The sequence below is a fragment of the Emydura macquarii genome, unplaced genomic scaffold (assembly GCF_026122565.2).
Source record: "Emydura macquarii macquarii isolate MOO-44397 ecotype Brisbane River unplaced genomic scaffold, CSIRO-AGI_Emac_v2 contig_561, whole genome shotgun sequence".
Classification (NCBI taxonomy): Eukaryota; Metazoa; Chordata; order Testudines; family Chelidae; genus Emydura; species Emydura macquarii.
In genome coordinates, this window is record NW_027130698.1 from 3,415,788 (window position 1) to 3,439,101 (window position 23,314).

At 40.8% G+C, this 23,314-nt stretch overlaps 1 protein-coding gene across 3 annotated transcripts; it reads left to right on the top strand.

Moving 5' to 3' along the window:
• Nucleotides 1-11,410: 11,410 nt before the first annotated feature.
• CEBPG (CCAAT enhancer binding protein gamma) lies at nucleotides 11,411-22,037 on the top strand. 3 transcript variants are annotated; one of them, XM_067540052.1, is made up of 2 exons: nucleotides 11,411-11,493; nucleotides 19,635-22,037. In XM_067540052.1, the coding sequence occupies exon 2, from the start codon at nucleotides 19,749-19,751 to the stop codon at nucleotides 20,199-20,201; it is 453 nt and encodes a 150-aa protein (XP_067396153.1). In that variant the 5' UTR covers nucleotides 11,411-11,493; nucleotides 19,635-19,748; the 3' UTR covers nucleotides 20,202-22,037. The 3 variants fall into 3 exon arrangements, with proteins under 3 accessions (XP_067396153.1, XP_067396155.1, XP_067396154.1); XM_067540054.1 differs by lacking the exon at nucleotides 11,411-11,493 and adding an exon at nucleotides 12,276-12,342; XM_067540053.1 differs by lacking the exon at nucleotides 11,411-11,493 and adding an exon at nucleotides 18,730-18,743.
• The last annotated feature ends 1,277 nt before the right edge of the window (nucleotides 22,038-23,314 follow it).

Below are 23,314 nucleotides of genomic sequence, written 5' to 3' on the forward strand. Positions count from 1 at the left end.
ATTGTGTGCCATATCTTAAAATACTGCATTATATTTCATTAAGAAAAATGGTTTTAAAAGGACTCACAAATCTGAATGCCACAGCACATATGTGATGGAAAGTTTGTATTGTTGGATTGTAAATAGAATTTCTGTTGTAATCTGTGCTGTTTCATTGCATTCATTGGTTTCTGCAGCACAAAGAGCAGAGACACAACAGGTTAAGAACCCCAGTCAAAGGACAGTGATCAGTATCCGTTGACTCCTGTAGAGTAATAATTCCTGCCAGTTACCATGGCCATATCTTCTATAAGCCATGCAGCTGGTATTTAGGCTAAAAAGTTGCATGTGCTTTCCCACTTTGTTTTTTTACAATAAAAATATTATCCTCCCAAACTGGTTATTCTAACCAGTATGTATGCATATTCAGTGGCCTAGATACCTTTTAGAAATGCTTAATAAATAACATTAATGTGGATAATAAGAGGGCCTATGAACCATTTAAGTCTCACTTACATAGTTAAGATAGGGCTTAACTAGGACTTAAATGATGCACAGACCCTCTTCTCTGGTCCCATTACATAGGAATGAATGCCATTATTTATGAATGAATAAAAATAAATACACTGATGTTTGGTTAACCAAGTTTGGAATTTCTATAATAATGTAGCATGAGGCCAAGATTCCCAATCCTAGTTAAGCAAGTGCACATCATTGTGAATCTCAAAACAATGGGTGCCACACATGCATGCCTATGAAAGCTCACTAGATAAGCAACGTGTGCCCATGTATCCTGGAAAAGAATCAAGCCTTACACTTCTCTGGGTTCCCAGCGTGTTAATACAGGTATGACAATCGTTTACAACATGTAATTAGATAATTATATTATTGTCCTAAAGGAAAACAATTTATTACAGATTTTGACCCACACTTAAGAATGACGCAAAAGTTGTTGCAGTCTAACCCAAAACTGGCTTTCAAGGAACACAGAAAATAACTCCATATAGCCACAAGCAGGGTGCAAACTTTGTATTGTGTCCTAAAGGTCATGCAGCTGCACTTCAATGAACCAACTCTGAGCTGAAAGCGGCTTCTGCGTAGTGATGTGCAAATATGCACCCTAAGCATTTCACTTTACAGTAGAACTGCTTGAACTGTTTCTGATCTTGAAATGAATTTATCCAGTCCAAGAATAGAGCTGGGTGAAATCTTTAATCGAAAACTTTTTGGAGGAGAAGAATGCAGATTTGGCAGTACCGAAAAATTTTGTGAATGTGTGTTCCTTTTGCCAAATTGTGTCAGAAGAAAAAAATTCTGAAAAAGTCTAAACTTTTAGTTTTGACATTTTTGAAATTGAACGTTTAGGGTACCTTTTTTATTCAAAATAACTTTTTTCAAAATTTCCTTGAATTTGATTATTTTAAAAAAACATTTAAAAATGTCCCAAACTAAAATTACACAGGGTTGGGAATTAAATATTTTTACTTTTTGGTTCACCAAAAATTTAAAAAATATTCATTTTGGGTCAACACAAAATTTCTTAACTGTCAGTAAACAAACAAACAAAATAACCCCGTTATTTGCATGGATCTTGAGGGGTATCTTCCAAAGTTTCCATGGTGAGGATCTGGTATCCATTCAAAATTTCTATTGTGTGGAATTTAGTGCATCTACAACTCTCACACACATGCTTTAGCTTTTCCCAGAGCTCAGGTACCAATATTGCTATAGTATGGTTTATCTGAGCACTTCCTGAGCATTCCATACAGCTAAGAATATCAATCCTAGAAATAAAGCCTTTTGCGAATAGATGGCCATAGTGATTGCACTGCTGGTTCTGATCAAATGCACTTTAATATGACGAAGCAACATTAATTAGGACACACATGTGGATGGCAGCTTGGCCCAACCTGTAAGAAAATCAAGCTTTCCCACAAAGTGTTCTCCAATCATCTAAGGAAGACAGATGATCTTTGTTGTTGACTCAATTCTCAGAAGAGTCAAAAGAACATTATTTAAGGGACAGGAGGACAACAGAAGGGTGTACTGTCTTCCTGGATCCAAGACACAAGATGTCACTCGAATATTGAATAGGCATCTAAAGTTGATGGGCAAGGACCGTTGGTGATGTTTCATATTGGCATTAATGACACTATGTCATAGAATCATAGAATATTAGAGTTGGAAGGGACCTCAGGAGGTCATCTAGTCCAAACCCCTGCTCAAAGCAGGACTAACCTCAGCTATATCATCCCAGACAGGGCTTTGTCAAGCCTCAGCTTAAAAACCTCTAAAGATGGAAATTCCACCACCTCCCTAGGTAACCCATTCCAGTGCTTCACCACCCTCCTAGTGAAAAACTTTTTCCTAATGTCCAACCTGGACCTCCCCAACTGCAACTTGAGATCGTTGCTCCTTGTTCTGTCATTTGCCACCACCGAGAACAGCCTAGCCCCATCCTCCCTGGAACCCCCTTTCAGGTATTTAAAGGCCGCTATCAAATCCCTCCTCATTCTTCTCTTTTGCAGACTAAACAAGCCCAGTTCCCTTAGCCTCTCCTCATAAGTCCTGTGCTCCAGCCCCCTGATCATTTTTGTTGCCCTCCGCTGGACTCTCTCCAACTTGTCAACATCCTTTTTGTAGTGGGGGGCCCAAAACTGGACACAATACTCTAAATGCAGCCTCACCAATGCTGAATAGAGGGGAATAATCACTTCCCGCGTCCTGCTAGCAATGCCTCTCCTAATGCAGCCCAATATGCTATTAGCCTTCTTGACAACCAGGGCACACTGCTGACTCATATCCAGCTTTTTATCCTCGGTTACCCCCAGGTCCTTTTCTGCAGAACTGCTGCCTAGCTCATCGGTCCCCAGTCTATAGCTGTGCATGGGATTCTTCCTTCCTAAGTGGAGGACTCTGCACTTTTCTTTGTTGAACCTCATTAGATTTCTTTTGGCCCAATCCTCCAGTTTGTTTAGGTCCTTCTGTATCCTATCCCTACCTTCCAGGTATCTACCACTCCCCCCAGCTTAGTGTCATCCGCAAACTTGCTGAGGGTGCAATCTACCCCATCCTCCAGATCATTAATGAAGATGTTGAACAAAACCGGCCCCAGGACCGACCCCTGGGGCACTCCGCTTGTGACCGGTTGCCAGCTAGACATGGAGCCATTGATCACTACTCGTTGAGCCCTATGCTCTAGCCAGTTCTCTATCCATTTTATAGTCCATTCATCCAACCCATACTTCTTTAACTTGCTGATAAGAATACTGTGAGAGACAGTATCAAAAGCTTTGCTAAAGTCAAGGTATATCACATCCACCACTTTCCCTACATCCACAGAGCTAGTCACCTCATCATAGAAAGCAATCAGGTTGGTCAGGCATGACTTTCCCTTGGTGAATCTGTGTTGACTCTTCCTGATCACCTTCCTCTCTTCCAAGTGCCTTAAAATGGATTTCTTAAGGACCTGCTCCATGATTTTTCCAGGGATTGAAGTGAGGCTGACTGGTCTGTAGTTCCCTGGATCCTCTTTCCTCCCTTTTTTGAAGATGGGCACTATATTTGCTTTTTTCCAGTCCTCAGGGACCTCCCCTGTTGCCACGAGCTTTCAAAGATAATAGCCAATGGCTCTGAAATCACCTCAGCCAATTCCCTCAGCACCCTCAGGTGCATTGCATCTGGCCCCATGGACTTGTGTATGTCCAATCCTTCTAAATAGTCTTGGACCTGTTCCTTCAGCACTGCGGGATGTTCGCCTCCTTCCCATTCAGTGCCACCCAGTACAGTAGTCTGGGAGCTGATCTTGTCTGTGAAGACAGAGGCAAAAAAGGCATTGAGTACCTCAGCTTTCTCCACATCCTCTGTCACTAGGTCACCTCCCTCATTCTCTAAGGGGCCCACACTTTCCCTAATCTTACTCTTGTTGGCAACATTCCTGTAGAAACCCTTCTTATTCCCTTTTCACGTCCTTTGCTAGCTGCAACTCCAATTTCAACTCCAGTTTCATTCCTGCATGTTCGAGCAGTGTTTTTATAATCCTCCCTAGTCATCTGACCAAGCTTCCACTTCTTGTAAGCTTCTTTTTTGTGTTTAAGTTCACCAAAGATTTCTTTGTTAAGCCAAGCTGGATGTCTACCATATTTGCTATTCTTTCTGCACATTGGGATGGTTTGCTCCTGTGCCCTCAATAAGGTCTCTTTAAATTACAGCCAACTCTCTTGGATTCCTTTCCCCCTCATATTAGGCTCCCAGGGAATCCTGCCCATCAGTTCCCTGAGGGAGTCAAAGTCTTCTTTTCTGAAGTCCATGGTCCATATCCTGCTGTTCTCCTTTCTTCCTTTTGTCAGGATCCTGAACTCGACCATCTCATGATCACTGCTGCCTAGGTTGCCACCCACTTCTACTTCCCCTGCCAAATCTTCCCTGTTTGTGAGCAGCAGGTCAAGAGAAGCACGGCCCCGAGTTGGTTTCTCCAGCACTTGCATCAGGAAATTGTCAGCGACACTCTCCAAAAACTTCCTGGATTGTTTGTGCTCTGCTGTATTGCTCTTCCAGCAGATGTCAGGGTGATTGAAGTCCCCCATGAGAACCAGGTCCTGTGAACTGGAAACTTCCCCTAGTTGAGTAAAGAAAGCCTCATTTACCTCATCCTGGTTTGGTGGTCTATAACAGACACCCACCACGACATCACCTTTATTGTTCTTGCTTCTAAGCTTAACCCAGAGACACTCAACTGACATCTCCAGTTTCATACTGGAGCTCAGAGCAATCATAGTGCTCTCTTACATACAGTGCAACTCCTCCATCCTTTCGCCCCTGCCTGTCCTTCCTGAACAGCTTACACCCATCCATGACAGTGCTCCAGTCATGCGAGTTACTCCACCGAGTCTCAGTTATTCCAATCATGTCGTAGTTTCTTGACTGTGCCAGGACTTCCAGTTCCTCCTGCTTGTTTCCCAGGCTTCTTGCGTTTGTGTACAGGCACTTGAGATAAGTAGCCGATTGGCCTACTTTCACAGTATGCATCGGGAGGCCTCCCCTGCTGCACCCTCCTCCTTCTGCTTCCTTGTGGTGTCCCTCTTCCCCACTTACCTTCGGGCTTAGGTCTCCATCCCCCATCCCCAGGCTATATCACAGATAGTAGATGACTTCAGGGAACTCGGAAGTATGCTGAAGAAGAATGTGCAAGCAGTATTCTCTGAGAGCTGTCCCATGAGAAAAGGAAGACAAAAAAGCAGAAGATTCTGGAAATGAACCACTGGCTTGGTAAATGGTGTAAAGTAGAAGGATTTGGTTTTGTGGAACATTGGGCATTTTCCATGGGGAGAGAGAGCTGTTTAGTTTGAATGGCTTCCATCTCAGCAGAAGGGGAGATTGATCTCCTCGGGGACAGTCTGGCTAGAGTAGTCAGGAGGGAGTTAAACTAATAGAAAAAGGGGAGGATAAAAAGAGGAAAGATATGAGCACTCAGCACAGAATTGAGATGCAGAGAACAAAATGAATCAAGGAACTAAAGGATATGAAGAGAAGAAATTCTTGAATCACCTATACTCCAATGCCAGGAGTCTGGGTAACAAACGAGGAACTAGAATTGCTCATTTATGATCATAATTCAATCTTTAGGTGATACTACTGAAACTTGGTGAGATGATCTGTATGACTGAAATGTTAAAATCAATAGTCATAACCTATTTAGGAAGGATTAAGCAGGCAACAGGGAAGAAGCTGGGGCACTTTCTGTCAAAAACGGCATTACCTGTTCTGAGTCACTGTTAACTTGGAAGAAAATTATCTTGAATGCTTATGGATCAGTGTTCTAACAGGTAAAGCCAGGGGTGTGTGCAAGGGGGGGGCAATCAGGGGCATGACCCCCCCCCCCTTGACGGACCTCCTCCGGGGTCCTTCGGGAGAGAGAGCTCCACTGACCCCGGGCCAGACCAGGAGATGACAGCTACCTCCAGCCACTAGGGGACAGTGGGGGCAGGGAGAAGGGGAAAGCCAGCTCCCCTCAGTTGCAGCAGGAAGAGCCAGCTCCACCAGCCCTATGGCCGGGAGAGCCAGTTGCTCTGGCTGTCTGGGGCGGGGAGGGGAAGAGGGAGGGGGCCATGGGGCTGGGGAAGGGGGGAACAGCGCCAGCTCCTCAGGGTGCATGGGGAGGGAGCCCCTTCAAAAGCGGCCACATTTTTATTCCTGGTCAAATGCCTGGCTAAAGCACAATATGAGGGTATTAGTTGGTGTCTGCTACAGACCACAAAATCAGACTAGAAAACACCTGCTTCCTTATGCACCTACCTATAATGTGCAGGAAAAAACAGCTGAGTAATCATAGGGGACAGAGACATTCAAATTGCTGCATGTGTTAGTGTACTATCCTCGTTCTACTGAGAAAAACCACGTCCTGACAGAAAGCACACAGTTAAAACAGCCACCTGTAGTTGCATTCTGCAATCATTTTAGCCTTGTTTCCATATCAAAAGTATCAAAAATGGGGGCCTGCCTCCCAATTAAATCAATGAGTTTTGATATTTACTTTAGTCAGAACAGGGCTGACCTCTTGTGCTAGCTCTCATTTTTACATAAAGATAAGGAGTTACTTATAATTTCTATGCCAGAGAGGAAATGTACCATATGTGGTTAACAAAAGTCCTGATCTTGCTCCCACTGAAGTCAAAAGCAAAACCCCAGTTGACTTTAGTAGCAACAGGACTGAGCCCAATGACAGATTTTCTGTTATTCACAATACACTTTCTCAAATTTCCCTCCTGTATAATTTATATCATTCAAGTATAAATAACTCATTTTCTACTTATTTCGCTGTTCAGGGGGGCTAAACAATCAGGCAGGCTACCCCCAGGAGTGACTAGATTGTGGTTTCTTTTTTCAAGCAGCTGCATATTGGATTTGTGTGTTATTTTAAAGACTATTGCAGGGGTACAATAAAACCATTGATGGAATGGAGAATGGAAATCAAGAATTAAGTAGTATTTGTCCTTGTCCCTCCCACACCAAGGGACTGAACCAGAATAAACAGGGCCTCTCATATTTCATTACTGTTTTTATAGCTAACTTGTTCAAGTTGTTGTTCTGATCCACCTAAAAGCTTTTCAACTGACTGGAGATTTATCCCTAAAATCATCAACTCTGTTTAATATCAGCTGTATCTGAATCAGACAAAATGTTTCAATAAAAATACTTCCCATGAAAAATATTATGAATGCCCTAGTAATTATGGGTGGGGATTTTCCTGCAGTGGCTGATCACTCCTTGGAAAAGAGCCATGGCCCTATGCATTCAAATGCTAAGCTATCTCAATCCTTGCAAGCCTCATTTGTGCTTTTGGGAATATAGGACAGGTGTGGCAGTTACTAAACCTGGGTACTTGAGAACTCACCTTTTATTCCCATGTGCCCGCCCCTTATTCTCGTTCAGACTTGTTTTGGATCTAATGAGTTCCATTTAAATCAAGTATATCTGTGATACATAGTATTTTTCTTTCAGGCTGTGCACCTACTTCCTTTTTCCTCATGTGTAGTTCTTCAGCCTCGCCTTTCCTGTCACATTGGAAGAATGAGAGCATGACATATGGCAGTGAGAAACCTATTATTTATCCCTGGCCACCTTTAGAAAAAACCCTTTTCATTTGCCTTACATAACTAAAAACCCTAATATTAAACATAGTGCACACTACAAATATGGAGGTTAGATTAGATAGGGCTTTGACCCAGTTCCCACTGAAATCAACAGCAAAACTTCAAATTATTTTAATAGAGCAGAATTGACCCCCTAGTTATCTAAGGCAAAACTGGAAAGAGTTTAAAGGCAGCCACAGTTTAATATTCAGTTTAAAACCTTGCTAGAACATGGCAATATTGTCTTTAGATAAGGCTGTCTCAGAGAGTTGCCTACAGAAATTTAGTCACCTATGAGCAATGTGATTCACAAATATCTTTCTTCCAGATCAAGCTGTTCTCCTTAAAGAATACAGAAAGGGATACAGAGGAACTTGAGCCAAACTTTTCAAAGTTGAGTGCCTCAAATTAGATGCCTGTATCAATATTCAGTTGTTTAAATATAAGTTCCCTGGTATTCAGAGGTTTTGAGCATCTGCTGCCTCTGCTGAGGTCAGCGGGATTTGTGGGTGCTTAGCATTCCTGACAAAATCAGGCCATATATTAGTGCCTAACTTTACCCACACAGGTTTGAATATATTGACCCTTATATAATAAATTTCACAATAATATCAAAAATCACTTGTGTCCTAACTGCAATTCTTGTCTCATCTCAAGAAAATGTGTGTTCCTCTACAGAAAAAATATGCATCTTGTGACCTGGTGTTAGCATTCTATTTATGAAAAAGCCAGCATGAAAGTAAACTTTAACAGAAACATGCAAGACTAAAGTCTAATTGCTAAATATAGACTAATTAGATCTGAAAATATAAGGAAAAGTGAAGGCATATACTGTTTTTATTTATGAACAAAAAACATTTGCAGAAGAAGGTACAAATAATGAGCATAAAACTGTGACCACACAAAAAACTCAAAATTATTAAAATAAGGACTTCACACTTTAGGAGATAGGTGGTGAACCTTCTTAAAAGTATGTGTAAGGCTTAAGGGAGAGTGTGGCTGTTTAAGTAATGACAACTGCCCTTTAATATTACTATATAGATTATTACAATATGCACAATATTATAACTGGAACACTGCTATGGGATCCTACCTAGAACCAAACAAATCGAAACGGATTTTATCCTATCAAGGATTTGGCAGTTTTGGTGACACTTAAATTCAAGAATTATTGCACAAGGACTAGTTACCTGATAGTAAGATGTTAAGGTGTGTACATCAGTGTCATATTTGGGTGGCATGGATCAGCGTTCACGTTGCACTCCCCATCAGTACCCAGCCTGAGCTGGGGATGTTAATGATCCAACCAGCAGACCAAATTCGGTGATGAATTCTGGTCACGTGCCACTTGAAGCATGTTGCGCTTATACTAAGAAGGAGGGGCATATCTAGACAACATTCATCCATTTTTCTTTCACTATTAGATGGTAGATTTTTTCAGTTCTCTTTCTTTCCTGAAGGCCTACCTAGTCTGGTTCTCACTGAAGTGAGGAGTTTACATGCGTGCTTAAGTGTTTGCAAGATCATTTTATTCACATAAGTAGTTCCATTGAGTTGTTAGCATTGTACACTAGTTATATGAATAAGGTTATGTATGTGGGTAAATGTTTGCAGGATCAGGCCCTAAAATGATGAGTTTAGTTTAAATTTTACTTATAAGGGAAATCTGAGGTGAGGATTACTAAATTTAAGGCGCATTGAGCTCCCAGGAAGTCATTATTAGAAGCACACATTATTCAAGTATTATGAGGCTAATGCTTCATATTCATAGTCTTTATTTACATATTTACAGAATTTTTGTTTATACAATTGGTGTAATATGAATTAAATACTAGTGAAAAGCTGCAGGCTATAGATACCATCAGAGAAAACGTCAATCAGTTTCAACTGGGAAATAACAAAATTAAAGTGAAAGATGTTAAAACAAATGTTTGGCAATTGGTGAGGAAATAGTCCCAGGTAGCAGTGGATTGAGTAAAATAATTTGTCCAGACTAATCCTCCGAATTTTCCTCAAGATCTGTTTTTATTTCTACAAGGTTTAAAAAAAGACACAAGACCAGAGGCCCAAAATCTTTTATTTATCTGGCAACACCAAATTATTATATTTGTGCCACTGAATATTGCAACTGTGCATACAAATGCTATTATTATCACATTTCCTTTGTGTACACAAAAATATTGTGCAGGCAGGTATAGGGTCACTAAACTGTCTTACAGATTTTTGCATGAAGAATAGGTCTTTGCTCACGCATGAATTTGAACACCTAAATTTGGTCACAACTTAATGCTTCATACATGCAAGCTACATTAAAAAAATTAATTTATAGGCCTAAGTTTGCAAAACTGCTGCATGCATTTCCTATGACTACTAATACAAATAGCCAGAATCATAATAATGCACATGCAAATTAGATATGCAAATAAGTACATATCTTTACATGTGCATTTGTGTGCACAGAATTCAAGATATTTGGGCTGTATCTGGGGCTGTAAAAGCTGTTATCCCAATAGCCCACCCACACCCTGCCTGAGACTTGGCGGTGTGTGTGATAAAATCTGTTATTCCAATAACCCTGCGCACTCAGCCTGGGACTCAGTGTGTGTGTGGGGGGGAAAGGGGGGAAGGGTGCTAAAAGCCCAGTCTCCCTCTATTCACCCACACTGCCTGGAATTGGAAGAGAGGGTAGAAGTGCTTATCCCATAGACCCCACCCTTTCCCTGAGATTGTGGTGGAGGTTAAAAAGAATGCTCACTCTTTGGTCATGGCATTTTGGTAGGAACATGGGTAAGAACTCCATCTTCCTTTGAGACAAGGGGCTGTGTTAGCAGTAAGGACATTTCCAGAGAGGCATTAGATGATCTGTTTTCACTTTCAGATCAATAATAAGAATCGATCTACATTTGAGAAGTAACCAGGTTCCTCCCATGCAATGCTAAGAGGGAGCTCACCTGTTGCCCAGTTTTCAGAAGAGCAATAATGTTACCTGGGTTTCCTTTCAGTGTTGCCACTAAAATGTCTCATGACTGAGGCCAGCCTGGTTTGTTTTTAGGAAAGCAGTGTGGCAGATATGCATGTAGGCAGACAAGGTATGCACACCAAAACATAAAATTCATTTCCTTGGGGGTGTGTGCGGGGGAGGGTAGGAGGGGCAGGTAAAGTTTTTTGTTTCACATTGACTGAAATGTTCTCAAGGCCTTTAATTAACACCTTACAATGTATCTACCTAACTGCAGCCAGGGCATGGGAACTGACATGTAGCCCTGGGAGATGATGCAAATACTTCAGGACGGGTGCGACAAAGATGCTGGAGCTAGTGGAGTAACAGTTTTTAACCCCCTCCCCCAGTCTCAGACAATGTTTGAGTGTCTGTGGGGGGGGCTATTGGGGTAACAGATTTTACCCCCCAGTCTCAGGCACTGTCTGGGTGGGAAGCTAGTGGGGTAACAGGGTCTAGCCCCCCAGTCTCAGGCAGTGAATGGGAGGCTATTGGAGTAACAGATTTTACCCCCCAGTCTCGGGGAGGGGGGGGGCCTAGTGGGGTAACAGATCTTCCCCGTCATGAGGAAAAGCTTTCCCGGGGTTTGGGCTGGGGGAGGGGCGGCAGCCGAGCCTGCCCAGCCCAGGGGGATTTCCCAACCCCAAACAGCGCCGGCCTCTCTCTTTAAGAGTGAAGCGGGGTGTCTGATTGGCTGTGGGGACTGCCAATCGGAGCGGCTATTGCATCATCCCTGCGGCAGGCCGGGCCGGCCCCTGGTTGACTAGGACGCCGCCCGCTGGGCCGAAGGTTTCGCAACCGCCGCTCGCCGTCACTCTCCCTCTTTAAAGACAGAGACTCGGGCCCAGCCCGCGCCCCCCTCCCCCCCATCGATACCCTGGCCAGGTGAGGCGCGCGCGGCCGGGGGGAGAGAGAGCGAGCGCGCGCGAGCCCCTCCTCCTCCGGTGCGGTGACGGTCCCGGGACTTGGAGAGAGGAGCCGGCCAAGCGCGGTGCCCTCGGGGTGGGTGGGGAGATTACACCGGGCACAGGCCGAAGCGAGGCGGCGGCGCGGGAGGAGGAGGAGGCTGTGGGGCTGCTGTGGAGGAAGGGTGAGGGGTGCAGGGGGCCCCCGAGGGGAGTTGTGGGAGGTTACGGGGGGTCTGGGGAGAACTGGGGGAGGGGTGTGGGGGCGGGGGCTGGGGGGCGGGGCCCTGGCGGGGGTGCGGTGGCGGGGGTCCGCTCCCCAGAGAGGCTGTTGGAGAAGGGCGAGTGTAGGGGGCCGCGCGGCCCGGCCGGGACTTTCCTCACGGTTACGCTGCTGTGTTGTTGCTGTTGCGCGTGCAGAGCGTATGATGCAATCTCCAGGCAACTCTCCTCCCCGCCGGGCTGATGAAGTCATGCTTGGCACGGACGGGGAGAGGGAGACAAGCCTCTGCTCCCCGAGCCCCCAGCCACACCTTCCTTCCGGCCGGGAGAGGGACACACACACACCAAGCGCCCCACTCCCCTCCCCCCCGGGGCAGCCCTAAGAGAAGGGCGGGGAGAGTGGAGACGACTCACAGACATACACCCCCATGATAGGAGAAGTGTAAATACTGCCATAGGGATCAACAGTAAGAGGACGGTTGGGGCCTTGGACACGAAGTCGAATAATCTTTCCAGAAAGTTTGTTTGTAAAATTTGTAGTTGCTGTACACAAGCTTTTATTGGCCTTTGGAAATGGAAGATCCAGTCCCTCAAAGACGTCAGCAAGGTGGGCTAGGAGCAGAGCATGTTAAGAATAAAAAAATATTGACTGTCCCTATTTATGCGTAGCCTGATGCATTAGCTACTGTGTTAAACGATTATTGGCGCTTTCCTTTACTACCTTAGATCTAAATATATTCTGAATAAGAATATAAACCTCAGGGTTCAGCATGGAGCCCTCTTTTCCTGTTGGGAGCTGTACCAGTCTAACTTCCTGGTGGGAACCATTGTTGTAAACAACACTATGCAGTGCAACAGGGAAGTCACACATAACCTTAAAAATGTAAAAGAATTTTTTTTTAAAGTACCTTTTTGTGTGTAAAAAAGGTACTTTTTAAAATTCATGTTTTTAAGGTTTTCATAATTTACAATGGTAGTAGAGATTTGGGTATTTATTAAAGGTGAAGAGCAATGGTTTTGTCAAAAGATTAAAACTTTTTTTGCAAGATTATAAAAGGGGGAAACAGCCTGTAGATGGGTGTTTGGAAATGTGTACTGCTGTATTTCAGCAAAATTACCTCCTTAAGGTCCTGAGAATTCTGAGCTGCAGACATCTGGTTTCTCTTCACTGACATCACAAGTAACATGAACAAAAGGGATACAATATAATGTTAGAATAGGGTAGTTCTGTACATTTTTACAGGAACATAATTCACTCAAATGTAGGCAGATATTTAGATCATTAGAAAGTTTTCCAAATGTTTTTGTGAATTTAAAAAAATTCCAGTGGAAAACTAAAGAGTTGATGTAAACAATAGAGGGAACTTTTTAAAACTTGCATGTTGGGAACTTGAAAATGAAACCGACTATAATTGAAAATGAAATTGACTATTGTCTGAGCCAGAGGTAATTGTATAAATATTGAAAAGTAAATTGAATTTTAAAAATATTTCAATAATCTTATGATGCTGGTTAAGAGTAAATATTTTCGTTTGCCATTATCCTTTGTTTGTGGTACTTTTGATGTCCTCCTCTCTGCTGAAAAGAAAACTCAACCCCTCCTCCCCAGAAATTTCCAGTTCAGATTTTTCAAGATTTTAGGGGGCTAATACTGATCTTGAATTAAATAAATGCAGTTTGGACTCTCCAAGGAAGTTTTGACTATCTTCTTAAAACCCTTGCTGTTCCCAGACAAATCTTTATATCCCTACACAAATATTTTTAAAAATAAATTATTTGTATTGAATATACCTGACTTTGCTTTTTGGTACTGAATTCTGGAAGCTACCAGGAAATGCCTTATCAAAGTTCCTTAAAACTGTTAAATGGAAAATTATTCCACATTGATTGGAACAACTATTGACATGATTTTAAAAAATTGGTCAAATATTTTAAAACAAAACTTTGTTTAAATTGGTTAAATATTAAAGTAATCAACATTTTAAAACCAGAGTAGGAATTACTTTGCAAGTTTGAAATTCTGTACCTTTCCCATGACATCTTAGAATCTGACTGATTCCTGTATCTTGTCCTACACCACAAAACTTACATGACAGCTCCTGTCTGATTTTTATTTTATTATATTTAAGACATTTAAATTACTTAGTTACGTTTCTTTATAATTAAAGGTGGTGATTAGATTCTTATTACACTGTTTTCCCATGACATATAGAAAAACCAGTATATACAATATATAGGAAATAGTATATACGAAAACATGGAAGAGGAATATTTTCTTTGGATTTATTTTGTGACAACCATTAATGGATAGTGGATTTAGGGTCCTGTTTTGAACCATATTGGTCTTGTTAGTTGAGAGTGCTCAGCACCTTGCAGGATTGAGTTTTTACTGAGGTCTGCAGCAAATGTTGGTTTGGAGCTTTATTCTGTTATTTATATACCATTATCTGCACTGACTACAATCTTGCAGCTTTAGCTCCAGTGAGCAGTCCCACTGAAGTCAGAAGGAAGTCAGAAAAACTCAGCACCTTTCAGTTTGTTACTTTTTGGATAATACAAACAAGACAGTTGACTTAAAATCATACAGTAAATGCATTCTATCTAGATGATCATAGCCAACTCTGTTACCTCTCAGAAAAGAGGTAAGGACCAAAACTAATGCTTATAAAACTATTGAACAAGTGGTAAGAATTGTTACTCAAGAAATGAGCCAAATGAACATTTTATTTGTAATCTCAAAATTCTAAACAGCCCATAACAGAAGCTTCCAAAACAGTATATTGACTTAGTAGAAGGACATCCTTAAGAACTTTGAAATGATTAATGTTTTACCCTCCGCTATTTATAACAGTATCTTAGAAGCTTAGGCTAGAGGAGGAATATTTTGTATAGACCTTATTCTTTACTGTGACAAATATAATTTGCCCCTTTACCTCTGCTTCTAAGGAAATTAATATGACTAGGATCATAGAAGTCATATCTTTGTATTCTAGTTGAATGCTCATTGGGAGTTAGAGTGAGCATATATATTTTTTTTTTTTTTAAAAGTCTGTTTTCCAGATTTTGAATGTATTCTTTATCTGATTTAAGGTAATGCATATTTAGAACCTAAATCGGTTACATTCAGTAACGTACTCCTTAGTACCACTGAGTTAGTTGCATCCTCACAAACAATATCTTACATTTACAGCAATATACACATTCACATACAGTGCTGATAGCTAGAACAATGTTCACATTCTGGTATGATAGTTGCTTAAACTTGCAGGTATTTGCATTGTGGCCTCCACTGGGTAACATTCAGGGTTCTGCAGAAATTGGGTGCTTACTAGCTGATGGCTGTGGACCTACAACAATGCTCACTGAGTTGTTACTACATATCCTCCACACTGTTGTTTGAATAGCTTATTAAAGAGTTATTTCCTGTGAAATTACTGCTTGTGGAAAATGGTAGACTGACAGCCTGGGAAATTAAAGTCCTCTGTTCCAGAATAGGTACAGTACAGGCAGCATCAGTGCAGACTTCCCAGCCAACAGCCCTGCACTCTGACCTGGACAGATGATCTTATGGGACAAAATAGTTCGTTTGACAGTTTCAGCAGAGAAGTCAAGGGCTGAAAGGACAAGTGGTGCTAACTAAGGTGGAGTTTTTTGTGATGTGGATGTCTCTCCAGGAAGAGCTGGACTCCAAACAAGCATTAGATGGTAACAACCTATGATTGCTATCTGAAGTTGGAGGCAGAAGGTGCCACACTCTATGAACATTCCCCTTGATCCTTCAGTTGTCACATTAATTTTTGCAAAACCATTTGAGTAGAGGGGGAAAATTGGTCTTTTCCTGCCCCTTCTTAAGCTAATGTTAAATTCACATTAAATACTTACTGTAGTTTCAGTACAACACATGACACTTGGCAATGTGAAGAGACTTGTTAAACTCTGGATGTGGTGCTTGTTGGGCATGGGGCTGTCCTAAGTCCCACCTCCTCTTCAGAGTCCTGTCAAGTACCAAAAGCAGTTACTGTAAGTTTTGTTAAATGTTATCTAACTGGACTTGTCCAAACATAGTTAATGAGGGGCCTCATGTAATGAAGTTATGTCTCCGACATAACAAAAGAAATAAATTGAGTGTAATTAGAAGATTCACATGGGCTCTGTTTGAGAGGTATACAATTCTGAGGGTGGGATAGTAAATGGCACAAACCAAACATTAAGAAAAAACAAATGCTATGACCCTGACTTCAATAAACATCCATGTGCAGTTCATGCAAATGTAGTACTTGCACATGCAGCTGATTTGCTGCGAGTCTGTCCATGTGCATAGTTAGGGCAGTCAGGACTTAAGAGCTCAGTACAGCATGAACTACCAAAGGTTGCTTTAAGAGCTGCATTTATGAACATATTAAATACAATGCCTAGATGGCACATACAGCTGAATAGACGGTGGCCAGTTTACATAAGCTCCTTCTGCCTTGAAATACTACTTTCACTATAAAGATTTCTTGGTAGCAGATAAATGCACCATAATTAGTGCACGTCTGTCATTTGAAGGAAATTGCTTTTCAGTATTTCCTCTCTGAAGCTTTGACAGTGTGCAAAGGCATATTTATTATGGAAGAAGTTTTGAGAGAAACACTCAAATGATCGGACATTGCTGACTTATTCAGCTTTACTCTGATTTTTACTTGTCAGTTGCACCCACAGTCTCTCTCTCTCTTACACCCACAAGTTGTGAAAGAAAATCTAGCAGCTTGCCTAGAAAGCGTTCTAAAATTAGCACTGTAAAGTACATTTATATTAAAATATTAGCTTTGCAGAAGATAATGGCCACTATGCATAGAAATTGTCTGTATAGCCCTTAATGACATTTTCAGGGTATTTTTCATAATTAAAAAAACCCTTTAATGACCCCTGAGAAACTTGAAACTGAAACTGATTTTTTTATTGACATTTCCCTGCTTTAGTTGTGTACCCATTGATTTATTATTATAGGTTTGCGATGCTGGTAGCATTTATTTGAGCATTGAAGCATTTGTGTTGGGTGAAGGGAACATTAACATACATTAAACATCTGCTAAACAAATCAGTAGAGTAGGCTAACATTTGGCCCTACCAACTTTTAGAATATAATTTTACTTTTAGCTCCGCATAGTGGATAGAGCACTGGACTGGGTCTTAAGAGACCTGGGTTCTGTTCCTAGCTCTGCCACTGGCTTACTGGGTGACCTTAGGCAAGTCACTTCCCTTTTCTGTGACTGAGTTTCCCCACCTGTGAAATGGGATAATACTGACATTATAAAGTGCTTTGAGATCTATGGATGAAAAGAGCTGTACCAGAGCTAAATATTATAATTATTATCCTAGTCAGTAAAAGGATTTCTTAAATTAATCCTTTTATCTTAGTGTGAAGTTGCACATTCCCTTCATTTTCTTATGTGAAAATTGACATACATGACTTACTAGTGACTGAACTAAGCCAGCTAAGATAAAACAGGGACAGCACAATCAGGGAACTGTCCTCTGTATATACTAACCATAACCCTGAAGATACACATTTGTCTTTGCTCTTACAGCAGACATTAATAAGCCCAGTGTCTCATTTACAACCATCTGTGTTGATCTGTTATCTGTGTGCAGGAGTCAGATAATCCATCTATTGTGTGAGGCCCTACTCAATCAGGTCTTGTCAGTGCAGGATCACTTTATGCAAATAATGTATTTTCCCTTAATCCAACATGAAGAGAAACCAATCCTCCTGCTTGTGACCTCTTAATTAGTACTTGTGGGTATCAAATGCTTTTTAATTACACAGGTTGTGTTTGCAGGCTCATTTGCCTCAACTTATTTGTAGTTGAAGTGGTTCTGTTAATGTCACTATCTGTCACAGCCTTCACATGGTGTGTGCGCATCTTGTACACAATCTGTTTGGCTCGATTTCTCACACATCTGCTTTACATGTGGCCTCTTTGGTGGGCACTACTGATTGTGACACTTCTTTCTTACTTTCTTTCACTCTTCATGAGTCCTGGGTTGCTTTATGAAGGGGGTAGAGGACATAAGAGAAATTATGCAACTTTTATGTGAATAGAGTTTTGATGAAGTCATTTGGAATTTATACTGAGCTGCTGTGTGCATTTTAAAAAACAATGCTTGAAAACGTAGTGTAGTTACAACCCTCTCCGTCCCAGGATATTAGAGAGACAGGGTGAATGAGGTCTTCTAATGCTTGTAAATGATGTGTGAGATTGTTTATGTGGCAACTTACAGATTTTTCAGGCATCTGTTAAGCTTCTTGGATGGCAGGAAAGCAGTTCTTTATCTAAAGTGGAAGTCAGAAGAGGAAGTAAGAGAGAATTTTCTTAATGGATTCTTGTAATAAATATACAGTATTGATTAGGAAACTACTACTTTAATACTGTCTAAGTTTCTGGTGACATCACAGTACAGACTCCTTTATCACCTTAACCCTTCTTGCATTTATTTGAATGCATAATCATTCAACTAAGTGCGGCTGTGTATTTCAATGTGCGATGCTCCAGTTACACACACAACGTTATGATAGTTTGAGTTAGATTTCCGAAAGTGCTCTGTTAGTCTAACTTTGCTCCCCTTGAAGTTAATGGTGTAAACACTTAAGCACCTTGTTAATAACTATTTGCAGGGTCAGGGTCCTAAGTTATTAACAAGCTTGAAGGCTTTTTCATCTTTCTTTATAGAGTCACTTGATTTATTGCTAAAAAACCATCTTACATATTTCTTAAATGAGGAACTCCCTCCCTATTGATATACAAATGGTTTTATTATAGGTTGACCAGTGAAATTTATCCACATGATTGAAGGAAAAAAATCACTTTTGGTCTGAGGACAAGCAGAGAAATTCTAGCTCAAAGGGTAATTGTTTGGAAAGTTATGAGAGTCTGAAAATAGGGGCTCTGGACCTTCTCAACCATAACTACAACCAATATGTTGATATCCTTCATGATGACAGTTTGTGATCAAAATATATTGCAGGTATTCCTTGGCAGGGCTATTTAATCTCCTTAAAGAACAATTAGCATGTTAAGCTAACGCTTTCCCATTAATCATTTTGGCTGCTACTTCATCTTGTCATAGTATTGTGCACTGAAATGGGAATGCCTCATATTGGAAAGTATACATTCAGACAGAACAAACAGTAATTAACTTTGTAAGTTTAATAGATAGTAAATATTTTTTATTTACCTAAATACCTTAAATGAAGTAGTTATTCCACTCGAGCATTGTTAGGCCTTAGTTGGAACACTGATTTCAGGTTGGGGCATCATATCTTTAAAAAACAAAAACCAGATCCAAGTGAAACAAGCTCAAAAGGGGGCAGATAAAAGATTTGGAAAATACTGTAAGACATATTCAGCCTAGAGAAACGGAGGCTAATGTGAAACTTGTCTCCACATACGTATAGGGATAGTGTAAAGAGGTCAAGATCTATGATTACTATTGGGTCAAGAGTCAAGACTATTAATAAGTTTAAGCTGCAGCAGTGAAATTCAGTCTGAAAATTAAGAGAAACTATGCAAGTGGAGGAAAAGTTAGACACTAAAACTAGTTGCCAAGATAGGGGTTGTGAAACTGGAGATATTCAAGGGTGGCTAGACACCCATCCATCAGGGATGGCTTTGGAATAACTGAATTAATCCAAGCATGATGCTAGGAGGCTGACTAGATGACCCACTAACAATCCCTTCCAACCCAAATGATTCTCTGAGACTTCTGAGATTTCTCAACAATGTCAGTTTTTCTGTTTCCAGCATAAGCTGTTACTGCCAGGGTTATCATCAGTGGTGTATGCTAATGCCAGTGAGGTGTAAGATCGTAGCTGAACATGGCATTTTAAATGTTTCATAGAATTTATTTTTCTGTTAGGTTCAACGTGCCCTGAATCCACGAAGATTTGCTGGCAACATATTATATAAACTATTAACAGTTTTCACCATCTATAACAAATCATATTGTGGTGTTAAAGAAGAGTCTGTCCAAATGAGCAAAACATCACAGCAGAACACCACTACAGAAGCAAACGGAATAAGTGTGATTCACACACAAGCACACACAAGCGGTTTGCAACAAGTTCCTCAGCTGGTGCCAGTTAGTCCTGGTGGTGGAGGCAAAGCTGTGCCTCCAAGCAAACAGAGCAAAAAGAATTCCTCTGTGGATAGAAACAGTGATGAATATCGCCAACGCAGAGAGCGCAACAACATGGCAGTGAAAAAGAGCCGATTAAAAAGCAAGCAGAAAGCACAAGATACTCTGCAAAGGGTCAACCAGCTTAAAGAAGAAAATGAACGTTTGGAGGCAAAAATTAAGCTCCTGACAAAGGAGCTTAGTGTACTTAAAGATTTGTTTCTTGAGCATGCACACAATCTTGCAGACAATGTGCAACCTATTGGCACTGAAAACACCACCACAAACCCAGATAACACTGGACAGTAGACATGATTCCCAAACTTCACAACCTCATGGACTGAACATTAGAGTTGCATCCCTCTCTGCACTATTCATTCAGTAACAGAGAAGGAACTCTGTTCTAACTTTTTAATGATCATCTTGTGGGTATTTTTTTCTCCTCTTAAGTTTAACACTGAAGGTTTGATACAAATGTAAACTGTTTTTAATATGTTTTAAAGTGTTAAATATTTTCTGCTCTAAAAGGTTTGGCTAAACAAGTAAAAATGATCTAAATGGACAAAACCAGGAGCTTAATATCAGTGAAATTGAATTTCTACAGCAATGTACATTTTATATTTTGCATATTATAAGGAGTACAGCTGGGAGGCTTTACTGTTGTGCTGACTGATAATTGGATGAAATGTCTGTTAAATACTCTTTAAAATGTATTTCTTATGCAGTCTGTTTTCTACATTGTGTATTACAAAACTTCAAAGGCCATGACAGAAGTTTGCTTTCTGATTTGATGGGCTACTTCAAATGTGTAGTACAAGCCCGAACCATAGAGCCCTGCATGGATACAAAATTTGTATCTGCATCCGATCCACAAGCATGGTCCATAGATATGTGCAGATTTTCAGGGCTCTAGATATAAAACTTGGATCCGCATCCATCTGCGATCCACAAACATAGTCCGCAGATTTGCAGGGCTTTACCTATCCAAGATAATTTAGATCTCTTAGTCAAGGGGGAGTGCCTACTAACAGTGCCTAGTAATGGTGAGCCAGGGTGCTTACTAATGTTTTCTAAAGACTACTACATTTTTTGTGAGAAATAGTAATGTATTATGACTGACATACACAGAAAATTGGCTCACAACCTGTAAATGGCTATCCAGAAGCATCATGTATAGGAGGTAAAGTAGAACAACATTGTATTTTTATAACCCCTTTTAAGCCTACGTTTAACATGCTAGTTTATTCATGTGGTGACTTTGGGTCGTTAATAGCATCATGTTTTGGTTTTCTGAAAATGTTTTAAGTTCTGTAAAATAAATTGCTCATCAGAATCAGTTGCTGCCAAGGTGCAGGTATCAGAGAGAATCTAATGTACATGCATTGATTAAAGCTATGAAAGGGCAGATGTAGAACATATGTTCAGTCACAATATATAGACTACTTGCTCCTTACTCCCATACAATACCAGTTATAGGGCTGTTTAGTTTAGCAAGTGATATACAGAAATCCAAAGTAATTAAAAAAAGAAATGCCCCTAGTTTGAATAACTAATGCAGCAGGATTCCTAAACACCATAGCCATGTGAGGGAATATCTTGAATTGTGTTTTATTTTGACACAACAGTTTCTTTCTAAACAATGTTTTTTCCTGAAATGTGGTGATCCCTTACCATGACCCATAACACAGCAGTATGTATTATACTGAGGAGGTAAACTAGAAAAGTGATGCAGGAAGTTTGATGTAACCTTAATTTATTTTCATTTTTAATTATTCCATTTATGGTATGTTACATATAACCTGTGTGTCCGGCTAGTGAACTACTACTTTGTTTTAATTTCCCTCCCACACTATTTGTTTCCATACTTGACTTTCTAGTACGCTTGTGGGTATTATTGTGTATGTATTTAGGAGGAGAACTTGGGTAAAATCTTGGTTAAGATGCTAAGTTAGAAAATAAAACTTTCAAAAAAAATCCATTTTGAATTTAAACTTTTACTGCAAAGGTCATCAATCATGGAAGACTTTTACAGATTGTCCTAGTTTATGGAAGTCCTTTTACAGAGAGAAATTTTCTGGTTCTAGTCACAGCTTAAACTAGGTTGCATTGAAATATCAGAAGCTAATAAAAATGTTTTGCCTTGCTTGTGCTGCTTCTTCTTTGCCCTCATGCTTAATAGAAGCAAAAGCATATTGCAGCTTGTGTGGTTTCTCAAAGGCCCAAGTGGGACCCTCTACCTTATGCCTATGCAGAGTCTGTCACTTGGTCTACACTTACCTGGAGATTCAGTGGCAGTTGATGGGAGTTACGCAAATTATGCAGAGTAGCTTGCGTAACTCACGTCGACTGCTCTGCTTCCCTTCTGCGCGCTGTCTACACTGTGCTGCTGTTCCCATCGACGCAGCGCTATGCTTCTTGAGGGGGTGGTTTACCAGCATCGACTTCTTGATTGATTGAGCGGGTCTACACTGACCGCTCAATCGATCCAGAAAGATCGATCTGGCAGCAGCGAATTTGCTGCTGTCAGCTATAGGCATGGCCCGAGTGACTTCCTTGGGATCCTTTCCTGGCATATCATAAACGAGGATCACTGCCTATGTGAATAAACTAGACCACAAATGGTCTGAGTAGAAACAGCTAACCTTGTTTGCACATTATGGTTACATTGGAACAGTTTAGCCACATTGTCTTTTCCTAAATGTATTTTTATAAAGAAACTCAGCAACTTATTTTCATAGCTTTACATTTAAATAACATACATAGTTGGAAAGAGTCTGGAATGGAGCTTATGTGGGAATCCCAAAGCTTCTTACACATGGGGATATGTATCCCTTGGTTACAAATGGGGAGTGTGAGGTAGAGAGACTAAGGGCCTGATTTTTTTTTAAAAGTGCCATGTGCATTCCCATTGGCTTCCACCACCTGTACTTCACATGACCCCCTGAGGCTTAGTGCTTCTGGAAAGAATGGTAGGATTATTAGCCTGAGCTAAGAATAGAATGGTAGAGATTTACAGCAAAGAGGGTTGTTCAACTCAAGCTGCTACAAGTGGCTAGAAGGCCATTGGAGATCTCTGCTGTAGTGGGGGCTGGACTTATTTCTGGGATATATTTAGAACATCAGTGCTCCACTGGCCATTAGCAGTGGTTTATGAAGAGACACAGGGAGCCTGTCCCCATTTCTTGTCTATCTTCTATTAAAAACTCTTATGTGAAACTGTAAAAAACTTGATCTGAAGTTTCGCTTATAAAAGCTGCTAGAGTTTTAAGTTCAACATCCACATTCCCTGAAACTGCACTGCAACCAGAGTCTTAATGCTATTATGAAAACAAATCAATGGGATGAATGTGGTGTGGGAGTATTTCCTGGTTATTTGTGTCTATGCAATGGAAAAGCCACAAATGCTGAAGGTAATTCACATT